General features: G+C 35.9%; 2 protein-coding genes across 3 annotated transcripts; one reads left to right on the top strand and one right to left on the bottom strand.

Annotated features, from left to right (window-relative positions):
* Positions 1-16,046: 16,046 nt before the first annotated feature.
* Positions 16,047-17,078, bottom strand: LOC113780217 (cytochrome P450 81E8-like). The gene is made up of 2 exons (XM_027326030.1): positions 16,656-17,078; positions 16,047-16,496 (listed from the first exon to the last, which is right to left on the bottom strand). The coding sequence occupies exons 1-2, from the start codon at positions 17,076-17,078 to the stop codon at positions 16,047-16,049; spliced, it is 873 nt and encodes a 290-aa protein (XP_027181831.1).
* Positions 17,079-20,465: 3,387 nt separating this feature from the next.
* Positions 20,466-21,655, top strand: LOC113781664. 2 transcript variants are annotated; one of them, XM_027327634.1, is made up of 3 exons: positions 20,466-20,538; positions 20,637-20,702; positions 21,461-21,655. In XM_027327634.1, the coding sequence occupies exons 1-3, from the start codon at positions 20,491-20,493 to the stop codon at positions 21,485-21,487; spliced, it is 141 nt and encodes a 46-aa protein (XP_027183435.1). In that variant the 5' UTR covers positions 20,466-20,490; the 3' UTR covers positions 21,488-21,655. The 2 variants fall into 2 exon arrangements, with proteins under 2 accessions (XP_027183435.1, XP_027183434.1); XM_027327633.1 differs by having other exon boundaries at positions 21,123-21,655.
* Positions 21,656-23,596: the final 1,941 nt, after the last annotated feature.

The following is a 23,596-nucleotide window of genomic DNA, read 5'->3' as shown; positions in this document are numbered from 1 at the left end:
AATTTTATTCCACAGCTAAGATTCTACATTAGTCCACCAAAGAACTCGGAAATCAACTATTTTCGATTATATGCACCGTAAACACGAGAACTTTTAGTACAATTAATTTACCCTGAATTTACCATTTAACTGCACACAAACATATTTTCTGGCTTTCGTTATATTTAGAGGCTTGCCCAATTAACTCAAATCCTACCGAGCAAATTAACAACTTAAATCTTTTTTAATGAGGAGCCATTTGATACTCATTAGACAAACTATTGAGTAAATTTATTCAATGTGATACTTGTAAGGAACGAAAAAAGAAATACTTGTAAGGAACAAGAAATGCTTCTCCTCTCCAAAATTTTCTTGGTTTTTGCTGTAAATCCAGCAATTTCTAAGAAGTGGATATTCTAAAAATGGTGTGATTCGAGAGCTAAATTTCAAAACACAAACGTGAAAGAGATGAACCTAATTCGCAGAGATAAATTCTGGAAATGTTGAATAAAAGTCAAATTTATGTACTTTGATAAGGGCAAGGCTTTGGTCTCTAAAGAATCAAAAGTGCTAAAGTTTAACTTCGTACTATTTTATTTTGGTCAAGGACCATACAACTCATGCTATCAAAAAAATATTGCGGAGCAGTTCAATTTGCGTTAGCTTGGGGTTGGTATTTGTATAAAAAATCAAAAGCATGACTAAGATAAACAAAAAAAACTGGAAGGTATGGAATGACAAAAGCGCAAGGGGAATCAGCAGTAGGTACATACAATGATAGATAAATAAATAAAAGCTAGTAGGTATATAGTATAGGTGTCAAACAAATTCAGTTAACTAAATTTACTCGTACTCGTTCATGAATAACTGAATATGGGTATTTTAAGTTTTAACATATGAGTATAAATAGGTTACCTAATTATACTCATTTATTGGGTATAATTGGATATAATTAAATGGGTATAATTGGGTAACCCACTAGACCCAATTAACTTATTTAGAATTATCTTCCCCAAACCTCCTCTCTTCATCCACCCATTTAGAAAAAATTTGAGGCCTGCTTTTGATTATTGAACTCATTATTGGAGACTTTCATGCATTAATATTGCTAAAACCTTGTATATAGTGGAACGTTTTATTTTTCAGCCTTAAAAAATATTTGATGCACGTTTGATGCAGATAGATATCCTACTTAATTTTTTTTTTTGGCAAATTCTTCATTTTGTCATAATGTTAACTACTTTTGTTTCATTTATTATTATTTGTTGGTTTTATTTATCATTTTATTTTCTCGTAGTTTGTTAACTTGCTAATTTTTCAGCATTATCAATTTATGACAAGATTTAGCCTCCTTTTTCTACCTTTCCAAACGAAATTTTAGATTTATACACGAAAAAAATGCTAGAGATTCAAAGTTTTTGGATTAAGTTTTTATGTTAACTTTCATAGTACTTAATTCAAATTTTTATATTCTTATTTTTCAATTATTAAATAGTATGTAATTTTGCGACATAGAGCACGGATAGAAAAAAATTGGTAATTAGGCTTATTGAGTATTATAAGCAAATATTTAAAACTAATGATGGATGCAAAGGGTGGTATAAATTGATATTTTAGTTTGCAAAAATGAATTTAAATGATTTTAGAAAAATTTAAAATAAATGTATTATAAATGAGTAATTGGGCTACCCAACTCATTTTTTGACTTATTCATTATATCCATTTATTAAATGAGTATAAATGGGTTGACTCATTTATACCTATTACCCAATTCAATCCGTCCAAATCTCCTATTTTGACACCTATAGTATACGGCAGGGAATGCTGAACGCTGACCTTTTAGAGATTCCATTTTTAGCATTATAATTTGCATAACGCCCCTTCCAAACTTGCGTCTTCAATAGTTTAATTACATTGCCTGAACCCCCTCTCCCTGACTTTTCACTACCACTGAATTTTAGTTCTTTCTCACCTTTAAATAAATTTCATTAGTTTTTTTTTGCAGTTCTTTATGTTATTGCTTTGTCCGTAGCAGATTAGTTTCTTCTTTGGTGTTGGGGAAATGGTGTATTTTGTACTTTGAAATTTTCCTTTGCACCTAGAAAAAGATTTAGTTTATTCGTTTGAAATAGTCATTTGTAGTAACAAAACCTAGTGCTTAATTTTTACTGTTTTCTAACATTTAGATGCTGTGGGAGAAGTGACAAATTCAATGAAAATAAACAAATAAACAATGGAGAATTTTTCAATTGCTTCCGCATAATAGTATTAACAACTCTAAATGAGGGTAACTTGTTGAGTGTGATTTTGTATCCCACATCGAGACTTTTATAAAGAAATATCTCCTCTTGATAATTATAAATATACTGGATTTAAGTGATTTTAATTGTGCTAAGGGCACCAAGAGAGTTTTGAAGAGCCCACACCCCAATCTAAGAGGAGTTTTGGTTATGCATCAAACCAAAAGAGCAAGTTATGGGCCTTTGGACCATTAAATATCTGGTGCTATTTAGTCTCTTTTGTGTTTTCAATTTTAGGTGTCTTTGGGATTTAGAAATTATTTTATAGGGTTTTATACTCTCTTTTGTAGTCTCTTTCTCACGTAAGAAACTTGACACCATTCATTATTTTTTTATTATTTTTATAAAGATGATCAATAGCGATCCCTTACTCACCTCTATGATAATTCGAACCTATGAGCATTTAGTTATGGGGAAATATTTTTTTTAACGGTTCCTACTCACCTCTATGATGATTCCAAATTGTGACCACTTTGTTATATGGAAATAATTTTTTAACTCGAGTGGGCTTCGTTGTCAATAGTAATCCTTACTTTCGAAAGTACACGACTTTTCTACTTTGAGCGATGGAAGTTATCCTTCCAATGCTTTTACCATGCGGAACTACATATGGCGGCTTGGCTCCTCTCCAACACTTCTCTTCATTACGTCCCAAAAAATAATAATTCAGAAAATATTTTGAAGATCAACATCATTCATAACATATTTCATCAATTGGGTTAATTATATATAAAATTTATATGAAATTAACTAAATTTTGTTTAATCATGATAAATTTTGCTATAATTTTGACACATTTTTCATGGTTCAAATGTTAAACGTAAAGTTAATACCAAAATATTCTCAAATCAATATCATTTTTTTAGTATGTTGATCTAGACGTCAAAAGAAAGGTAATGACATAATCGGATGATTTTATAAAATTATGATAATTTAGATATAAATGAATAAGGAGATCAATAAAAGTGAAATCCAATGAAAAAGATCCCAAACCCTGCATATGGTATGCTCTATGAAAGAACTCCAATCTCTTTCCCAAATTAGTCTTGGCTAAATGCCAGTGATCTCCAGCTTAAGGAGATCTATGTATCTGCATGCTTTCACGATTTTACGAAAAAATTTGCTTTATCCCAAAGGAGAGTAGGAGACTCTAGGCAGGTGGTGCGTAGCCGCAGATATCTTTCCATTTATCTGAACATTCACAGACGTGAAAACTATGCATTCGGGCCTCACAAGCTGTGTCTCGCACAAGCCTGCTCCGAATGTAATTTAGTAGGATTTCGATGTAAATGATTTTAGGTATCCAAAAGTTGGAGTTTGTTGTAAATAAATTGGATTTGAGTGTAAATAAATTGGATTTTGATGTAAATCATGTATAGTTGGTTTGTCATGGTTTGGTGTAAATTTTTTTTTACACGGTGTAAATTACTAATTTAGTCCCCCAAATTGTGCAAAATGGAACTTGTGAAGCGCGTCCGATCCCCAAAACTACACTAGGAATCTAGGATTGTACGCTGAATTCACACCAAGCACTCACGGAGCCATTCCTTGAACTGAGGCGGGAAACTATGATACAATATAACTTTGGATAAATCACTCATAATTCCTTATGTCTTTCATAATATCACATGACTCTCTTAAAATTTTAAAATATCCACATAACACCCTGTTGTTTTAGGTAAAGGATAAAGTGGACAGCAAAGCATCTTTATTTATAGCAATTGACTGAGATGCACTCCAAAAGTGCATTCCGATGAAATTAGAGTATTCATTTAACCCCTCTGTAGTTTTGCATAAATATTCACTCACCCCCTTATGATTTTGCATCTATCCACCACATAATCCGCCTATAATTTTTGCAAAGCGGTTAGACCATTATTCAATTTAGCGCATAAGGAAGGCTAGAATTAACATTTTAACTAACAATATTATGGAAATTGTTTTTGGTCAAATTTTCCATTCACATAAAACTATAGAGAGTTTATACAAATATTTTAAAAATAAGGAGGTGACAAGTGTCGAGCCTGTACAATAATAAATACCTACTCGAGAAAAATACAGATTTTGTATATAGCGGTGAGTAGGGTCGAATCCACAGGGACTGGGGATAATTCATTTCTTTTAGAGTCCAAAATATGGGGGGGTTTTGGATTGAATGCTAACTAAATAAATTAACTGTAGAAAATAATTGATTAAGAGAAATAATTAAGGGAAAACTCTAGCCAAGAGTACACTTCAGAAATGATTCATGCACTGATCATCGATTCACAGATAATTTCACATTTATTAATAGATTAGTTATAGTTATCATGCACGCGATAAACAACCAACCTTTCCTTAATTTCTCGATAGTCAAGATGTGAGAACCCTGAAAAAATATATATATATAAATATTAGTGCGTATTTCATTTGCATTTTTAATTCTTTAATAAATTATAGCAGTAAATCTAATTGTTTTTAAATAAGTGCGTAGAAATAAATTTTATGTGCATTTTAGATTTTTAATAAACTTTATTATTATTTGATCTTAAATAAGTGTGCAAAAATAATTTATTATAGATTACAAATAATTCAATTGTGCAAAACATTAGATTATTTGAATTCCTGCCAAGCTAAATTAATAATTCTTGACGTTGAGTGTGCCATTGTTTTTACTTAATTTCTTGAATTCCAATAATTAATCCTAATTAGTGAATAACGTTAAATACTAATAAAAGAATTGTGCTAAACTACTAAACTTCTTAGTTTTGTTACATTAACTTCATATTTCAATGGTAAACTATTTCTTTGACCTAACAATTAATCTCTCTGAACTCTAGTATTGTAATTAATTGTTTTGAAATAAAGTATAAAGATAATGTTTATGTAATAAATAATATAATTGTAACCAATATTGAATTATTCAGTTTTGTTATACTAAAAGTAATAATTCTTGAGCGATATTAAGTTTACTCTCTAAAAATAAATTCCTTAATTTGCAATAGCTAACTTTATTATGAATAAGATTAAGGGTATACAGAAACCTTAGTATTAAGATACAATCGATAAATTTTGGACAAGAACGATATAAGTATCCTAGATATACTTAGGACGTAAGACTTACGATAATTAAGGTCTTGTAGGACTAGTGTATAATTCGACGTTTAAATCACACTTGGGGATAATTTTTGGACTTTAGTTAGAGCCAAGGACTTAAGGGGATATTAGGAGGAGATGTGAAAAGACCAAAATGCCCTTCACAAACCACCAAATCCCCACTACACCACAACCATGATATTTCCATGCCGAACCAAACAAGACCTCGGACAGCAGCCTAGCACCGCCCCATACCACCAATCGAAATCCATTACCAACTCCACACTCAATCGATTCCACCCTCAAAAAACCACGGCACTCTTTCATCCACTTCCACTTCACATCTCAAACTACAACTGCAACTCACTCTGCTTAGCTAGTGTCGACAATCCGAGAGAGAGAGAGAGAGAGAGGCCGAGCTGCACTCTGCAGCCGAGAGGAAGATTTCTGGTTCTGTCCGCGAGCTGCAACCATTTCTGGTTCCGTAAGTGAGCTCGAGGGAAGAGAGGGAGAGGCTGTGCGTAAGTTCCTCTGTGTTTTCTTCACCTCAACCAACTGCAACCGTTTCCAGCAACTCCACCGCAACTGCAACATCCAACCAGAACCATTACCCCAGTTCGCGTGTGAACAAGAGAGGGAGAGCTGGTGAGCTGCGGTTCTGCAACAACCAAACCAGCGTGCGAAGCCGAGAGAAAATTTTCAGCTTCCTTGCCACGCGAGTGAGTCATCGGTGAGGTAATTTCTGGACTAAAGCTAACTGACCAATGGTGGATTAAGCTATCTAGGGCCCTGCATGTGAAGCTTAGGCAATGAATGAGGAATTTAGGAAAAGAAAAATCTGATGTGCGCTGAAATTGGATTTCCGAGAATTGATTAAGACATGCTTGATGAAATCTGCTTTCTTGTGATAATCCGGAATTGTATTTATGATTAGCTATCTAAATCTGGGATGATTAATGCGGTTAGGGCCTCGCATGTGGGTTTCAAACATCCGGACAAGTGATTTAGAAGAAGAAATTCTGTTCTTATGAATTGTTGCAGCCGAGAGCTTGTCCTGCATTTCTGCAGCTTCATGTGATTCAATTTCGTTGTTTTGAGTTTGTAACCATGAATAACTAGTTAATACCATGATAATCGAGCTTTGCATGATGATTTTAAACCATCGGATGATGAAATCAAAACATTAGAAAATCTGTCTTGGAAGTAATTGTTTCTGCCGAGAAGCTGAGTGGATACCGCAGCTTCAATGTTGTTTTGCTGAAGTAATTCGAGCATGAAATGATGTTTAACTAACTGAATTTTTGGATGATTATTATGATTAGGGCCTTGCATGATAATTTTATGTATTTGGGTGATGAATTAAGGAGCTTAGGAAAATTCTGTTTTGCTGAAAGGATTCTGCCGAGATTTGTCTTGAGTCATGTAGTTTCATTGGGTATAATTTTGCTGTTCTGAACCTCTAACTATGACTAACTAGTAAACTACAAGATGATTAAGTTCTGCCTATAGTTAATTAACGGGTTTAAAGCAGAAAAATAAAATGAAATTGAATTCTGCTAAGTGCACGTTCATCCGAGGCTTGTTGGATGTTTCTGGAAATTTTTAGATGATTTTGTGTTGATGATTGAAGTTGTTTTCTGAACTAGATATGTTAATCAGTTAGTTAAGTAGTTGCATGTTAAATTTGAGACCATAATACTCTGTTTTAGCCAAGGAAAAAGTTGTGATAAGGACTAACGAATTGCTGGAAAATTTTGATTTCCGATCATGCATGTAAAGCTGGAAATTTTGAGGCTTACACATATTATTCAAGCTTGATCCATAAGCTGGAAATGTTTGTCGGTTAATTTCGTAAGTGCATGTTGATATCGAGAGCCTAATAATATATTTTGAATAAGGAAATGTTGGAATCATGAACTCTTAATTGCTGGAAAATTTGGATAGCCGAGAAGTGTAGCAGAAAATTTCTTTCAATTGCCTCTCGAATTTACAAGTTGTTGCTGGAAATTACTCTTGGAAATACATGGAAAATGTAACGCTAATGATTGTGGTTTGACCTTATAATGATAATAAATTTGCATCTCATTCCTGAAATTAATTTTCTTTTCTATCGAAGCATAATGTGCTGAAATTGTTGACGGTGGGCTCTATGAATTCCCACCTTTGGATTGTTGGTTGATTATTTTATTTTACTCAGAGATGCACTTGTTGAAAACGAGGGCTAATGATTGACGAAGCCCTAGTAATTTGCTATGTGATTATTTGCTATATTTTAATCCATATTTTGACTTCGAAACGGAATCAGAGCTGTGGAAATTTGTATCGACCTTGCGAACTCGAGTAGCTGCGTTCAAAATTAACCAGAAATATTTTTCAGCTAGTATTATATTATAAAACCCTATACCTAGTGTTTTGCCTAAAAGTTTCCAACTCGATATTTACCCTTAGCTCAATCTAGCCTTGATAGCTATAGTAAATAAGTTATATATAGCTTTTGGAAAATCTAAGTCTTACCTTAATTCTTTTCTTTCTTTAAGCTTTGCACTTGGATAGTTAACTATAGGAAAAGGTCTAAAATACGAGCTTCACCAATTTTAGTGAAAAGCTTGGGAGACTTACTTGGCAAGAAAACTTACTTTAAATAAAATAATACTAGCCGCACTCCTATAAAGAAAAGTATTTAAAGGAAAGCCATGTAAAACATTTCCTACTTTTACTAACCCTTAATCCTTAGTGGATTGTCGAATTATTTCGAGAGAATAAACCATTTATAAACTAGAGAATCTTTTATACTTATAAACCTAGAACTTGAATAGAAATTGAAAATGTTATATTTGTACTTTAAAGGTCAAACTTGATTTTAATAATTCACGCAGAAAACTTGTTTGGCAAGAAACCTTGTTCAAAGCAAATTGGTTCTGGTTTGCACCTCTAGAAAGAAAGAAATCCTTGAAGTATTTTATCACCTTCACTAGTTTAACTCTAGGGAAATTGTTAATTTATTTGGAGTAGATAAACTAGTTATATACCAGATAACTTTGTATTTATAAACCAAGAACCGTACAACAACACTTATAGTTTTAAATTCTGGATTTCTAGGGTATAGCGAGGACGCGGAATTTTGAATCCCAGCTTGAACTCTGAACTTCACTTTTGGTGAGTGTCTCTGCTTGTTCTATGCCTACTTGATTAAAGTGCTTTCTTGATTTGATATGTGATAATTGGAAAAAAAATGGTTTTCTGATCCATCGAAGTGGGCAGTGTGTACTTTATCGCACTAGCTCTTTCGAGTGGTGACTTGCTTGAAATATTTTCGTAAATATCCTGCTTGCACTATCTACAGTGCTGGACGTAAAGTCGTTGGGTGAATCCCTCGATCAGTCTATAATAATCAAGTGCTGGACGTAAAGTCGTTGGGTGAATCCCTCGATCAGTCTATAATAATCAAGCGGTGGACGTAAAGTCGTTGGGTGAATCCCTCGACCAGTCTATAAATATAAGTGTTGGACGTAATGTCGTTGGGTGAATCCCTCGACTAGTCTAAGGTATACTCGAATATTATTGCTTCCCTATTTGTTTACTTCAGTCGAATCAATACGTGTTAATTGTTTCAAGTGATTGCATGATTTTGAGGCACCACTGAGCGTTAGCTCACCCCACGCTTATTTGTTTTCCTTGACAGGTACTGAGGTTTGAGAAATCTGAGCTACTTATATCTTCTTAAGAATGTATCTACTTCGTTTTGTGGCTTGTAATGTATTTGAATTAAACGATATAGTTTTGTTTTGGGATTGCCACTTGAAGCTGGAAAAGTGTAAACCCTGATTATAATATTTGGCTTGTATGTGTATATATACTCGGGCTGTATGAAATTTTATGTTTTGGAAACTGTAAGACTTTACTTCTTGAATGTAATGCGTGAGGTGTTTAGGAGCCGCCAATTGGCTAACTTCGGATGCTGTTATCTTTGAAGATAATGTGTTTTAGTATTCAAGCCGCTTAAAAGTTGGCATGTTCGGATGGCGAATTGTGTTTTGGTTTAAGTTATACGTGGATATTTGGTCGGTTTGCTTGCGTGAGTCCTGGCGAGAGCTAGGCAGGCGACCCGCCAACCCTCTGGTTCGCCTTAGGGAGAAGTGGGGTCGTCACACAAGATACAACCGTTAACTATTTCTCTAACCCAAAAACAACCCTAGGTACGACTGTAGGATTTAATTTCTAGATTGCATTAATAATTAGAAAGGTCCAATCCTAACTAACAAACACGCTACGAGGGTTTGTTTAAATTAGATCGTATGTTTCCCTGACATAAACCCAATTACGCCAGTTGCTACTGAGATAGAGATAACGAACAATTACGGATTCAATTACCCCTAACTAGCAAATAGCCTACGTGAATAATTAAATATTGCGCATCTATTCAATCATACACGATAGCTATAACAACAATTTAAAGCAGAAAACATACAAATACCAATAAATGAAGGAAACAATTAAAATAATTTAGATCTTACAGTTATTGTTGAACCAAATCTTCAGTTGTCCATTGACTAGAAATAAGAACTTAGTTCTCCATTAATGGAGAACAAGCCGTGCAAAGCAATTGAGAAAAGGTTGACCGAAGCTTTTTCATCGTTTTTCTCCTCCCCCAAAAGTCGGCTAAGGAGTAAGAATAAAAAGATAGGAATTGTCCCCCCGAAAAAGAAGACGTCTGACCGCTAGTCTAATTCATACGTGATTCTGGCTTTGTTTCTATTGGCAGCCGAAAAGAAAGGAAACGGCTCCAGAACAAAAGCAAAAAAAAACTAACTCTTGATTGCACGTGATTCTAGCTTTTTTAGCCAATTCCCTCACAATAGCTGCCGAGAAGAAAGGTAAGCTTCCAAGTCCTTGAAGCTTTGTAGGATTAGAGTTTTTATCCTCTACACCTCTGTGGCCCACGAGTCTTGTGATTTCCTGGTTTGAAGCCAGCTATTCCACTCATTCTAGGAAGCTTTCCACGTGCACATAATCCCGAAGGTCCGGCCAAGAAGGCTGGAGTTAGGCGTGGGCACGCCTACTCATCAAGAAGTTCTCTGAAATTTGATTTTAAGCACTTGTCATTCTTTCTCCTGAAATAAGCACAAAATACCAAATATAAGTAGAATCCGACGATTAAAATAATATTTGGCTAAAATCAGGGGGAGAATAATTATAAATTTAACAACAAATTATGACCTATCAATTTCCCCCACACCTAAACCATGCTTGTTCTCAAGCATGAGAACATAAATCAAATAATCAAATTCAAACAATGGTATTACTCAAATCTTCTATTGCCAAGATATAATTAAAACGTATGTCAAGTATTAGTAGCAATTTTCAAGAAATATTTCTCCAGTTAGCTTTGAAGATTAAGGACTCTTTCAATTTATGACTAACTAATCTAAAAATATAAAATATTCAACCAGCATCCATAAGCAAATGGTTCGACTATTAAGCCAAATCTCAACATTAAAATTCATGAATCAGCGGGCTAACAATTCATTCAAGCACTTTCACATTTTTCACTATTAGCACTTTTTTCTAAAATATCCCCACGCTTGATTGATTTTTTTTTTTTTCGGGGGAATGCTTAGTTTTTAGCCATTCAAGAGTTTTGACGCGAACTCCGACATTGGCTAAATGAAGGAGCCCGGTTACTCAGCCAACATCGCTTAAAAACCACATATTCATAGCTATCGTCGCTTTTTGACGCGAAAGTCGACACTTGTGGTGAAGACTCCCGGTTACTAGGCAACGATACTAGCAGAGTATAGCCTAATACTATTCATAAATAAGTACCAAAAATAAAATTAAATACCACACAAATCCGCTTTATTTCTTAAACATGGAGAACTAAGATTAATAACTGAACCAATTTGCACAAAAACAAAAATAAAAATGCGAGACAAATATTTACAATACTTAGAGAAGTTAACCAAAAAGTGTAAAAGTCACAAAATTTCAAATATTCACCAAAGAGATACTCTTAAACTCAACCATGTCATACTCAACACCTTAAAGTGTAAAATCTTGGCAATAGGAAAATTTGAGACATCTAACCCTCGTTTATCAGGAATAATCACAAATATGCACAAAGATAGACAAAAAAATTGGACAAAATTCGACAAAGTCAAACAAAAAATTTCAACAAAAATGCCTACCCTTGCACTTTTTCAATATATTATCAATATATTACTCCCCCCACACCTAAATCTTACATTGTCCCCAATGTAAGTAATAAAGAATAAAATTCAAAACAAAAAGGGACAACGAAACTTCCCTGATCATCAAAGGGGGGTTGTGGCACAACTGTAGGTGAGAGGCAAAAGACATGTAGAGCTCAATGGCGAAACTGATGACGATGAAGGCTATGATCGGCAGCTAAGGATTTCAGGTGGCTCACGATAGATGAGGAAGAATTATGCGCGATGAGCAGCGATAATCAAGAACTGACGACCCACGTTGAACAGTGCATGGTGGCAGTGAAATTTGAAGTCCTTTGGTTGCGGTCTTGGAACTAACTGCCTTCAAGTCTTCTGACCAACCGTCCGAAATTAAGATCCTTAAGCGTGACCACCTGGCGTGGGTACGTCTAACTACTAGAGAGTCTTCTGACCACAGAAGAAAATTGCTTTCCTTAAGCGTGACCCTCTGGCGTAGGCACGCCTAACTGCTGGGTAGTCTTCTGTCCGCCAAATTAAAGCTTCCTTTCTTAGGCGCGACCACCTACCGTGGGCACGTCTAACTGGCAACTTCCTGCCACAAAACCAACAAATCACTAAATGCAACTAACACTTAACAAAAACTCCAAAAACATAAGAAAATTAAAACAAAAGCCTTGGGTTGCCTCCCAAGCAGCGCCTTTCTTTAATGTCTTTGGCTAGACATTGTCCTGTGTATTCATGGAGGATAAAATCGTGTAGCTCGCTTCAGTGCTTCATCTTCTATGTAATCCTGATAGTCCTCGTAAATAGAGTAATTCTTGAGCACATGAGTTACGGTCTTCCATGGACTAGTAGATGGCGCCAAATAATCAAGCAGTGATCTCAATTCTTCATCCACTCCTTCATCAAGAGCACTCAACGGTTCAAGATATTTGACCATAGCTACTCTTAACTCATTTCTGCCATGAGACTCAAAAACTTCCGGTATAACAAAATCAATCTCATTAACAGAAATCATAGAGTAAGAGTTAAGAAAATGTGGATTAGGGAATGGAGGTGGTGTCACCACATTTGATGATTCTTCACTGGATTCTTTCACTTGAATGGGTTGCGGTTGGGGTTCCATTTCTTCCTTTTCGGCTTCTTTTTCAACTGCATCTGTAGATCTCTCATTTTGACACTCTTGCATCTCCTCATCACTAGTCAAGCAAATTGCACTCTCATTTTCTTCAAAATCAACAATGGTTTTCGAGGGCAATTCTTCAATTTGAGAAGCCAATCGATTTATTCTGGATGTCAATAGACATATTTAATCTGCCAGATTACTCATTGCATCCTTCATCATCCCATTTCTCATTTGTGTCTCCTGTTGGAATTGATATGTATTAGTAGCTATTGATTCAACTATTTCTTCAAGAGACATACCTGACATAGATGATGATTCTTGAGACTCATACTGCTGAAAATTCATAGGCTGCTGAAAATTCATTGGCCCTGTTGTATACTTATAACTGGAGTTATCCCACCATCCTTGATCATACCCGTTTGGATTAGGGTTATACCAAGTTTGAGACCAGGGTGAAAAATCTCCATAATTATTGAGTGGGACACTCAGATTATCTTGATATTCGGGGCACATACCAGTTGAATGATCCCTGGCATAACAAATTTTACAGGTTGCAGCAGCCATTCTTTCTCTAATAGAGTTTAGTGTCTCTGAATATGCAAACTTAGCAAAAAAACTAGCTTCATTGCCTTCCCTGGAAACAAAATCCAGTCTATCACCAAAATACGGATTGTTAGAAGCCATAAACTATATAAAAAAATAAGAGAAAAATAAATTAAAAAAAATAAAAACAAGATGAAATAAAAAAGAAGCAAATTAATTAGGCACCAGTCCCCGGCAACGGCGCCAAAAATTGACAGGTGCCGAACCTGTGCAATAATAAAAACCTACTCGAGAAAAATACAGATTTTGTATATAGCGGTGAGTAGGGTCGAATCCACAGGGATTGGGGATAATTCGTTTCTTCTAGAGTCCAAAGTATGGGGGTTTTTGGATCAAATACTAACTAAATAAATTAACTGCAGAAAATAATTGATTAAGAGGAATAAGTAAAAGAAACTCTAGCCAAGGGTACACTTCAGAAATGGTTCATGCACTGATCATCGATTCACAGATAATTCCACATTTATTAATAGATTGGTTATAGTTGTCATGCACGCGATAAACAACCAACCCTTCCTTAATTTATCGATAGCTAAGGTACGACCGTTAACTATTTTCCTAACCCAAAAACAATCCTAGGTACGACCGTAGGATTTAATTTCTAGATTGCATTAAAAATTAGAAAGGCCCAATCCTAACTAACAAACACGCTAAGAGGGTTTGTTTAAATTAGATCGTATGTTTCCCTGACATAAACCCAATTACGCCAGTTGCTACTGGGATAGAGGTAACGAACAATTACGGATTCAATTACCCCTATTTAGCAAAATAGCCTATATGAATAATTAATTATTGCGCACTAATCAATCATACACAAGAGCTATAACAATTAAAAGCGGGAATCATATAAATACCAATAAATGAGGAAGCGATTAAAATAAATTCGATCTCACAGTAATTACAGAACCAAATTTTCAGTTGTCCATTGACTAGAAATAAGAACTTAGTTCTCCATTAATGGAGAACAAGCCGTGCAAAGCAATTGAGAAAAGGTTGACCGAAGCTTTTTCATCCTTTTTTCTCCTCTCCCAAAAGCCGGCTAAGGAGTCCGAATAAAAAGATAGGGGAATTGTCCTCTTAAAAGAAGACGTCTGACCGCTAGAAAAAGGAAACTCAAGCTAGTCTAATTCATACGTGATTCTGGCTTTGTTCCTATTGGCCGCTGAAAAGAAAAGTAAGCTTCCAAGTCCTTGACGTTTTGTAGGATTAGAGTTTTTATCCTCTACACCTCTGCGGCCCACGAGTCTTGTGATTTCCTGGTTTGAAGCCAGCTATTCCACTCATTCTAAGAAGCTTTCCATGTGCACATAATCCCGAAGGTCCGGCCAAGAAGGCTGGAGTTAGGCGTGGGCATACCTACTCATCAAGAAGTTCTCTGAAATTTGATTTTAAGCACTTTTCATTCTTTCTCCTGAAATAAGCACAAAATACCAAATATAAGTAGAATCCGACGATTAAAATAATATTTGGCTAAAATCAGGGGGAGAATAATTATAAATTTAACAACAAATTATGACCTATCAATAGTAGGGTTAAGTGAGTTTAAATGTGCTAAGGGCATTAGTCCAAATGCCATATGCACCAACCCAAGAGAGTTTTTGGGGGTCCATACCCTAGTTTGAGAGGAGTTTTGGTTTGACATCAAACCAAAATAGCAAATCATGGGTCTTTGGATCATTAAGCATTTAGTGCTATTTAGACTTTTTTGTATTTTCAGTTTTAGGTGCCTTTTGGACCTGAGAATAATTTTCTAGGGTTTTGTACTCTCTTTCTGTTATAGTAAATTTGCTACCCCTTCGCCCGTGGACGTAAGTTAGTTTGACCGAACCACGTAAATTTCATGTGTTCTCTGTTTGATTTATTTATTTTGTTATTGTCATTATTGAATTGTCAAGAACTCTATTATTCTTGTTGGTCAATTTCCTGGGACCAGACCTAACAAATTGGTATTAGAGTTTCAGATTTTGGGTTCTTAATGACAATAACAGGTTTTGGGCTCTACAGAAAGTGAAGAAAAAAAATTGTTGGAGTTAAGTTGGGTTTTGGAGAAGAATTATTTGGCTCGTTGGAACTCGTTGAGGGTTTTGAGAAGAAGGTGAAGCAAGATTACTATGCTCGTGATTTTTAGCCCGTTGGGATCAGTTGAACCTTATTGAGATTTGGCCAGTTGGGACCTGTTGAGCCTTTCGTATTTTGGTTCGTTGGTGGCTCGTTATGGTTCGTTGGGACTTTTGTGGTTCGTTGAGATCCGTTAGGACTTTTATGGAGAAGGTGGAACTTGTTTGCTATTTGTTTACTATGTACCTATGTTGGATACACGCCAAGGTGAAAATTTGTTAAGTGTGTCTTTGTATCCCATATCGGAACTTATCTAAAGAAGTATCTCTTCTTGTTGGTTATAAATGTAGCGGGTTTAAGTGAGTTTAATTGTGCAAAGGGCATTAGTCCAAGTGCCATATATACCAGTCCAAGAGAGTTTTTGGGAGGCCCACGTCTGAGTCTAAGAGAGGTTTTGGCTTAGTATCAAACCAAAAGAGCAAATCATGGGCTTTTGGGCCATTAAGCATTTAGAACTATTTAAACTCTTTTGTGTTTTCAGTTTTAGGTGTCTTTTGAATTTGGGAATTATTTCCTAGAATTTTGTACTCTTTCTTTTATACTCTCTTTCTGTTATAGTAAATTTGCTACTCCTTCGCTCGTGGACGTTGGTCAGTTTGAACGAACCATGTAAATTTCATGTGTTCTCTGTTTGATTTTTTTGTTTTGTTATTGTCATTATTGAATTGTCAAGAATCCTATTATTCTCGTTGGTCCATTTCTTGAGACTAAACCTAACACAAATGGCATCAGCTTGCTTGTTTCCACTTGTAGTCCTTCAAATCTCTCAGGCTTGAAGCTTGTAGGATCATCCCAAACCTTGGGATCCCTATGGATGCTCCATGTATTTACTAGCAATATTTTCCCGCCTTGAAAATCATATCCCCCAACTTTGCAACTGGCAGAAGACTTATGTGGTACTGCTAGGAATAAACGCAAGGTCTCCAAAATGATGTTGTGAACGTAAGGCAGTTTGGATAAATCATCTTCCTGAATCAGGCGATAAATTCCTACATGAGTTTCAAGTTCTGCTTTTGCCTTCTCCGACACTTTGGGATGATTGAGTAAAAGAGACCCTGCCCATTCTATGGTGGCAGATGATGTATCCGTTCCAGCAAGCAGTAGGACCTGCATTTACGAAATAACTTGTGCTGAGAACTTGAGATTTGCATAAAATTTTCTAAAAAGTTTAATGGAATAAAATTTTTGTTTTATGAAGGACATCTGAAACAAATCATTCTTATTTTGGAAATGAAATCTAAGGAAGACTGACTGATTAATCTTTACCATAATCATTGCTTTAATGGCTTCGTCCTTGTAGTATTTCGGCTGTGATTCTTGCAGTGTCTGCAAATGGTCAATCATGGTATTCTTGGTCTTGTCACTACGGCGTTCTTCAACTAGACCTTGGAAAAATACGTCCATATCCATACTTATCCTTGCCAAACTCTTTTCAAAACTTTTGTAGTCTAGCCATCTCAATACTCGCAAGAAATCTCCAGGATTTGATGCACTAGCATGTTCAAACGTTTGACGAATAAGGCCCTGAAATTTTTTAGCCTCATCGCTTTCTTCATCTTCACCAAAATATTTCTTTCCATTAATCATTCTCATGATAACATTAAAGGAAAGCTCTAAAAACTTGGATTTCAGCTCAACTTTTGCAAAACCATCATGTGAAATTTCATACAATTTTTGAAGTAAACGCATGATTTCATCTCGTCAAATGGATAAAAACATGTTTAGATGAGTAGGAGAGAATATTTCATTAGCAGAAAGCTTACGAGGATTGCGTCATTGGTCACCATATGGGGAATCAACTAGGTTATTGTAGTTGTATCCTATGTACTTGCCTATGAGAAACTGCGGCAGGTTGGCCAGCATGATATCATTCTTGGACAAACATTCCTCCGCCATAGAGGATGAAGATACTACAACCACAAGGCGGTTGCCGAACTTAAGAGAAAAGATTGGGCCACATTTTTGAGACAGTTTGTGTAGGATGCGTTGGAGAGGTTTTTTTATGAGTTGAAGATGGCCTATCATAGGGAGAGCTAGAGCTAGACTTGGAAAGATATTTTGGCTTTTCCTTTTTAATGACTTGAAAGCTAAAGCAAAGATGAAAAGGGAGAGTAATGTGTATAACAAAGTAGTTTCCTCCATCGTTGCATAACCTTAGAACTCGTATGGAAATTATAAAGAATCTATATGAATGAAAACAAGTACCAATATGGTTGCTCTTCAAAGCTATCTTAGTTAATTATTTGTGTTTTGAAATGGAGCAATCTTACTCATCAAACCATGTAAATCACAAGAAGTGGGGACTATTCTTTGTTAGGATTCAAGTGCAGAACAAACAACTATTGAGATCAAATATACAACAATTTAATGGCAAACAAGCCACAAGTATGAAAGATAAACGACACATAATATTTAACATGGTTCGACCCCACCATTGAACCTACGTCCACGGAGAGAAGCCCGTTCTTTATTATAAGAGGAAAACCCTATACAAGAATATAACTTGAACCCAAACCCAACCCTTGTATACCATTTCTCATCTCCTAAAAACCTTCTCTTACTCCCATGTATAAGACTACATGTTGCCCTTTTGTGCTCCTTGTGTGTTCTTGTGTAGTATGCCAACCCACCTATTTATAGGGAACATTATTTGGCTAAAAATCCAAATAACAACAGGAAACCAATTCTAATTCCTAAACTTGTACAGAATAAAAAATAACTTCTAATTTTAAACAAAATAGGAAATTCCTTGACTACTATTTCAAGTAACTAAAACCAATTAGGAAATTAGTTACTTCCACACAAAACAAGAAACCTACCTAAAAGAAATTAAGCCAATTTCTTAACAAATCTCCACCTTGGCGAAAATTTCTTTTAGCAACCATTTACTTTCAACTACCAAATAATATGGTACCGAACTACACATCCGAATCAATACAGTCCTGACACCAAATTGATTCATTCGGCAAATGAACATATATAGTTACCTCGAATCCAACTTCAGTTGACTCGTGAGAAGATTGCCTTCAATTCACTTCTCCCTTTGCAGGATTTCTTCTCACCATCACTTGCAATTTGGGATCCCTTTTGTGAGCTCTTAACCCTAGTCATAGGTAACCAAGTGTTAAATCACCATACATGTTCCCATCCTCAGAACTCATCTCGCCACGTGTTGGTTTTCCAAACTCCACCTAATGAAAACTTTAACCTGTTGAGTCTTTGGTGCATGAAAATTAATCTCTTTGTTTCTTTGGGGACCGTGCCACACCACTCAAAAAACATAACCAACATCTAAAATCCACCGGGATGAAATATCAATCGTTGGAGGTGTGAAAAAGTTTTCACCGATTCACATCCAAAATCAACATTGGGTTCCACCTTTTTCTTGACTCTTGAATCACCTGCCTAGATTCATCGTCAAGTATCTCCATGCTTTTCGGCTTTCCATCCTTTACCATCAATACTTCTTGCTAAGTGATTGAAACAAGAATATCATCCATTAAATTGTTCAATTGGTAACAACAGCTAATCCACTTGATCTCAATAGTTTACTAGGACCTAACCTTGAACAACCAAACTTTTAATCCAACCATTACATTTGTTGGGATCCAAGTGCTGTGAACAGCCCATTTCGTAACCAAGCTCTGATACCACTTGTTAGGATCCAAACGCGGAACAAACAACTATTGAGATATCAAGTATATAATAATTTAATGACAAACAAGCCACAAACATGAAAGATAAGCGACACACAATATTTAACATGGTTCGACTCCACCATTGAGTCTACGTCCACGGAGAGAAATCCGTTATTTATTATGAGAGGAAAACCCTATACAAGAATACAACTTGAACCCAAATCCAACTCTTGTTTACCATCTCTCATCTTTCAAGAATTCTCTTTCGCCCCCATGTATAAGGCTATATGTTGCCCTTTTTGTACTCCTTATGTGTCCTTGTTTAGTATGCCAACCCACCTATTTATAGGGAATGTTATTTGGTCAAAAATCCAATACAACAGGAAACCATTCTATTCCTAAACTTGTACGAATAGGATAACCTTCTTAATTCTAAACAAATAGGAAATTTGACTACCATTTTCACTACAACAAAAATGGTCTTTTCTGACATGTCTATAAGGACACTTGCTGGTTTGTGCCATTATAACACTTCTATCATGACACTAGTTATCAACTCAATAATATATACTCTAATTTTTTTTATTTTATTTGACATAAAAATAATAATGTACCTCTAGACTCCCTATTATGACACTTGCGGAAATGTGAGATACACCAAAAAAAAATTAAAACACAAAACGACGTCATTTGATTTTGGTGGAAGATCCCTTTGCCAAAACACTTAGTGAAATCTCAAAATTTCATTTTGCCTCCTAGTGAAATTTTGCTTCTTCTCTATCTCTCGCAGAAACTCTCTCTCTCGGCAAACTATCTCTCAAAACTCTTGGCCAAAATTTTGCTTTCCCGCAGAGTCTTTTCTGTTGAATCTCTCCGCAATCAAACTACCCTTGCTTTCCCATTGAAGGGATGTAATTGCATGATAAATTTTTGCCCTAAATTGATTTCTCTCGGTTGCCTAAATTTTTGCCCTCCGCCTCGCTCGGCCACTCTCCTCTCCTCTGCTCCCTACCTCCGCCGTCCCGTTGCCCCTACTCCTTCCCTCTCATCATCAGGTTTAGGTTCGTCAAAACCAGAAAATGGAACAACATGACATCGAAAAGGACGAGTTCGGATTCTCCAGAAATTATTTCTTAGCAAACGAATTAGGCAATTCCGGTAAGAAATCCAGCCGCATGCTCGCAGATATCGATGTCGTCGATGAACAGGTTATACTCTGCAATTTTTCTATATGTAAATTTGGTTGGTGGTTTCCTGCAAAAAGAGTTACCTTTTTGGGCCTTTTTCCTTACTGAATAATGCAGGAGCTAAGGGAAGCCCTTGCCCATCTCCCCAACATTTCTAATTTCCAAACTGGTGTCCGACGAAAATTAGGGCTCTGAGTCTGAAAGAGACCTTAGATTTGGGGCAGTATTCGCAGCATCTGCAGTTATTCTTTCTTCGATTTCAGCGATCAGCAGCAAATGTCGCCTCCTCCTGGACCCTACTCCGGCACCAGCACTCTCGCCTTGGTTAACCATCCACCTCCGCCAGCTTTAATTTCTCACAATTTCATTGATGTCTGATCTAATTTGGATTTTTTTTTTCGTTTTCGTATAACTGGTGGCAGGTGGCTCGTGCTTCAGCCTTCACGTTTGGAGTCGTCTATGGAAATTTGAAGCTTAAGTATCTTAAGGTATTATTCTCTATTATTTTTCTATTTTTCTCTAATTTTTGAAAATTTTCTTTTGTTTACTTTTGTCTGATTTTGAGTTCTTTTTGGGTAATTATTTTTTGTCATTTGGTGATTTGGGTTTACATAGTCAGAAATGAACATGTAAGGATATCTGTTCACTTTTCTGTTCTGCACTTTTGTTCACTTGAAAACTGCTTTTCTGTTCTGCTGTAAGAATATCTGTTCCATAGCACCATATGTCAGAGAGAGCTGTAATGCTATTGAGATTTGTACAAATTCATTAAACATAGGATAAATAGTTGATAATGCAAATGTTTGTACTTGTCATGAGTTCAATTTGTGTGACAAAATAATGTATTTTCATTTATTTTATTTGAGTATTTTGTTGGCTTTGGGCTTTCATGACACCGTGACTCTCAGGCCAGAATATTGCAAAACCCATTCTGGCTACGTATCCTTCTCAAATGTCTCAAATGGCCCTGCTTCTGATCATTCCGTTGTGAAGATATCAAGTAGGAGTCATGTGTTTGTGCATGACTATCAGAGGCCTACTTACAAATCCTGGGGTGACGTGACTCAATACTATAAGAGAAGAAAGGAAGCTTATCGTGCTAAACGGACTTCTAGTTTGCCTAGTTTGACAGATGGAAGTGATCACAAATTTAGACAACAAAGCACTGATAATGACTTATCTTGTCCATCTACTTGTAATTCACCTCTCTCGTTCAGAAATGTTCATGATTCAGCTTGTTCTTCAGGAAACCTTAGCCTACCGAATATCGTAAGTGTGAATACAATTGCACCAGATCGTGAGATGAAGGACAACTTTTCAAGTAGCAGACAGTCTTATACATCAAATAGCCAACAAGCAGATATACACTGGAAAATCTCTCCGAGGACAATGCAGTTACCTCCAAAGTCTTCCCAACCTAAAATTTCCCTGCCAAAATTATTCGAAGAACAGAAAGAAAAGTATCCCTCAATTGATAAAGACAGTGCTCATAATGTAACAAAAAGGGAGGCTGCTGCTGAAAAATCTGTTGGTGTTGACAAAATAAATGGAACCCCCACAGGAAAAGGATCTGTGGAACCAGAAGCTATTATCCAGTCAAATCTTCGTGAGAGGCTTGGTTGCATTTATGACAAGGTTCTTGTGGTTGATACTGTCTCTGCTGCAAAGGAAGTAGTTGGTATGCTCACAAATCAATACAGGCATATGGTCCATGCATGTGACACGGAAGTATGTTTTTCATTTGACTTGCTTTTAGACTATTTTATATTTGCATACAACCAGTTGAATTCTGTACTTTAATTATATTATTCGCTTAATATTCATGTTCTCTCCAGTAGCATTCAATTTTTTTTTGGGAGCTCATTTTACTGGTTTCTGCTAATGTCTAGGTATCAAAGATTGATGTTAAGCAGGAAACACCAGTTGATCATGGAGAAATTGTATGCTGCAGTATTTATTGTGGACCGGAAGCGAATTTTGGAAATGGCAAGTCTTGTATCTGGGTAGATCTTCTTGATGAGGACGGGAGGAATCTTTTGGCTGAATTTGCTTCTTTTTTTGAAGACCCGTCAATTAAAAAGGTAAAGATTTTTTGTATGTAATTCTATGTGGGGCTCTTTGTTGCTCATCAGTTCTTCGAATGATTATATGCCATGTGGGGAACTGCACTGGCTTGTTTTTCTGTAGGTGTGGCACAACTATAGCTTTGATAACCATGTTATAGAGAATTATGGACTTAAACTTGCTGGTTTCCATGCTGATACAATGCACATGGCCCGATTGTGGAATTCATCAAGAAGATTAGAAGGTGGGTATTCTCTGGAAGCCCTTACCGTGATTCTTCTGTCATGTCCGATGCTAGGTTATGCCTTGGTGAAGAGTTGATTGGTAAGGTGTCAATGCAAAACCATCTTTGGGAAGAAAAAAATTTCTGTTCACTTGAAGCTCCTGAATCTGTGCAGAGCAATGGGTGGTGTAGAAAGGTTGAAATTGAATAGGGAAACCATGCCCTATCCAACAGAGTTCAGGAAGCTGTCCAGGCAGTGTTAAACTTTGTCAAAAGAGAGGGCCCCAAGGGATGGGATGACCCATGGAGTTAAATATCAACTTTTTTTTCCTTTTTTTTTTTGAATTGTTATGTCATTGAATTCAGGCAATGGTGGTCCTCCTTTTAGTTGTTTGATTTTTTTATAGGTACGGAATGGCATCTATAGCAAAGTTAGTAGATTAGTATAGTTTCTTTTCTTCTGAAAGAACTTAGAGTTTCAATGGAAAGTTCAAAGACTTGTATATCTGACATAATTGTGGCATGAATGAAGTGAAGGATTATTTGTTGTTCTACATTGGATCTCGGTGTTATTATATGGTGTGATTAATTTTTCTTTACCTATGTATTCCTAGCAATTAAAAGTGTTAGCATAGCGTAGCTTCTAAAGCAATATTCTAATGTGGTAGAATAGCTATCTTGACACTTTCAATTATCAAGAAAAATATTTTTGTTGGTAGATGAGATGCTATAACAACATAGTTTTCCTGACACATTTTAATGCTACGAGACTATCCCCACATTGGAAGGGACAACACTCGTCCCAGGTGTGAGGAAAGGTAAAATGTCAGATTATATTATCTATACTGACACCTTTAAATGCCGCTAAAGGGCATTTTTATTGTAGTGTCAAGTAACTAAACCAATTAAGAAACTAGTTACTTCCACACAAAACAAGAAACCTATCTAAAAGAAATTAAATCAATTTTCTAACATTCTTATAGCTGAGTGTAGACCTGGACACACGTAAGGATCCTACATTTAACAACACAAATACGTTGACGTAATAACATTTTTCTTGAATTTATGCAAGTGGATTATTATCCAAACGTTTTC

Source organism: Coffea eugenioides, chromosome 8 (genome assembly GCF_003713205.1).
Source record: "Coffea eugenioides isolate CCC68of chromosome 8, Ceug_1.0, whole genome shotgun sequence".
Classification (NCBI taxonomy): domain Eukaryota; kingdom Viridiplantae; phylum Streptophyta; class Magnoliopsida; order Gentianales; family Rubiaceae; genus Coffea; species Coffea eugenioides.
The sequence above is the reverse complement of the archived record's forward strand: the minus strand, read 5'-3'. Positions and strand labels throughout refer to the sequence as shown.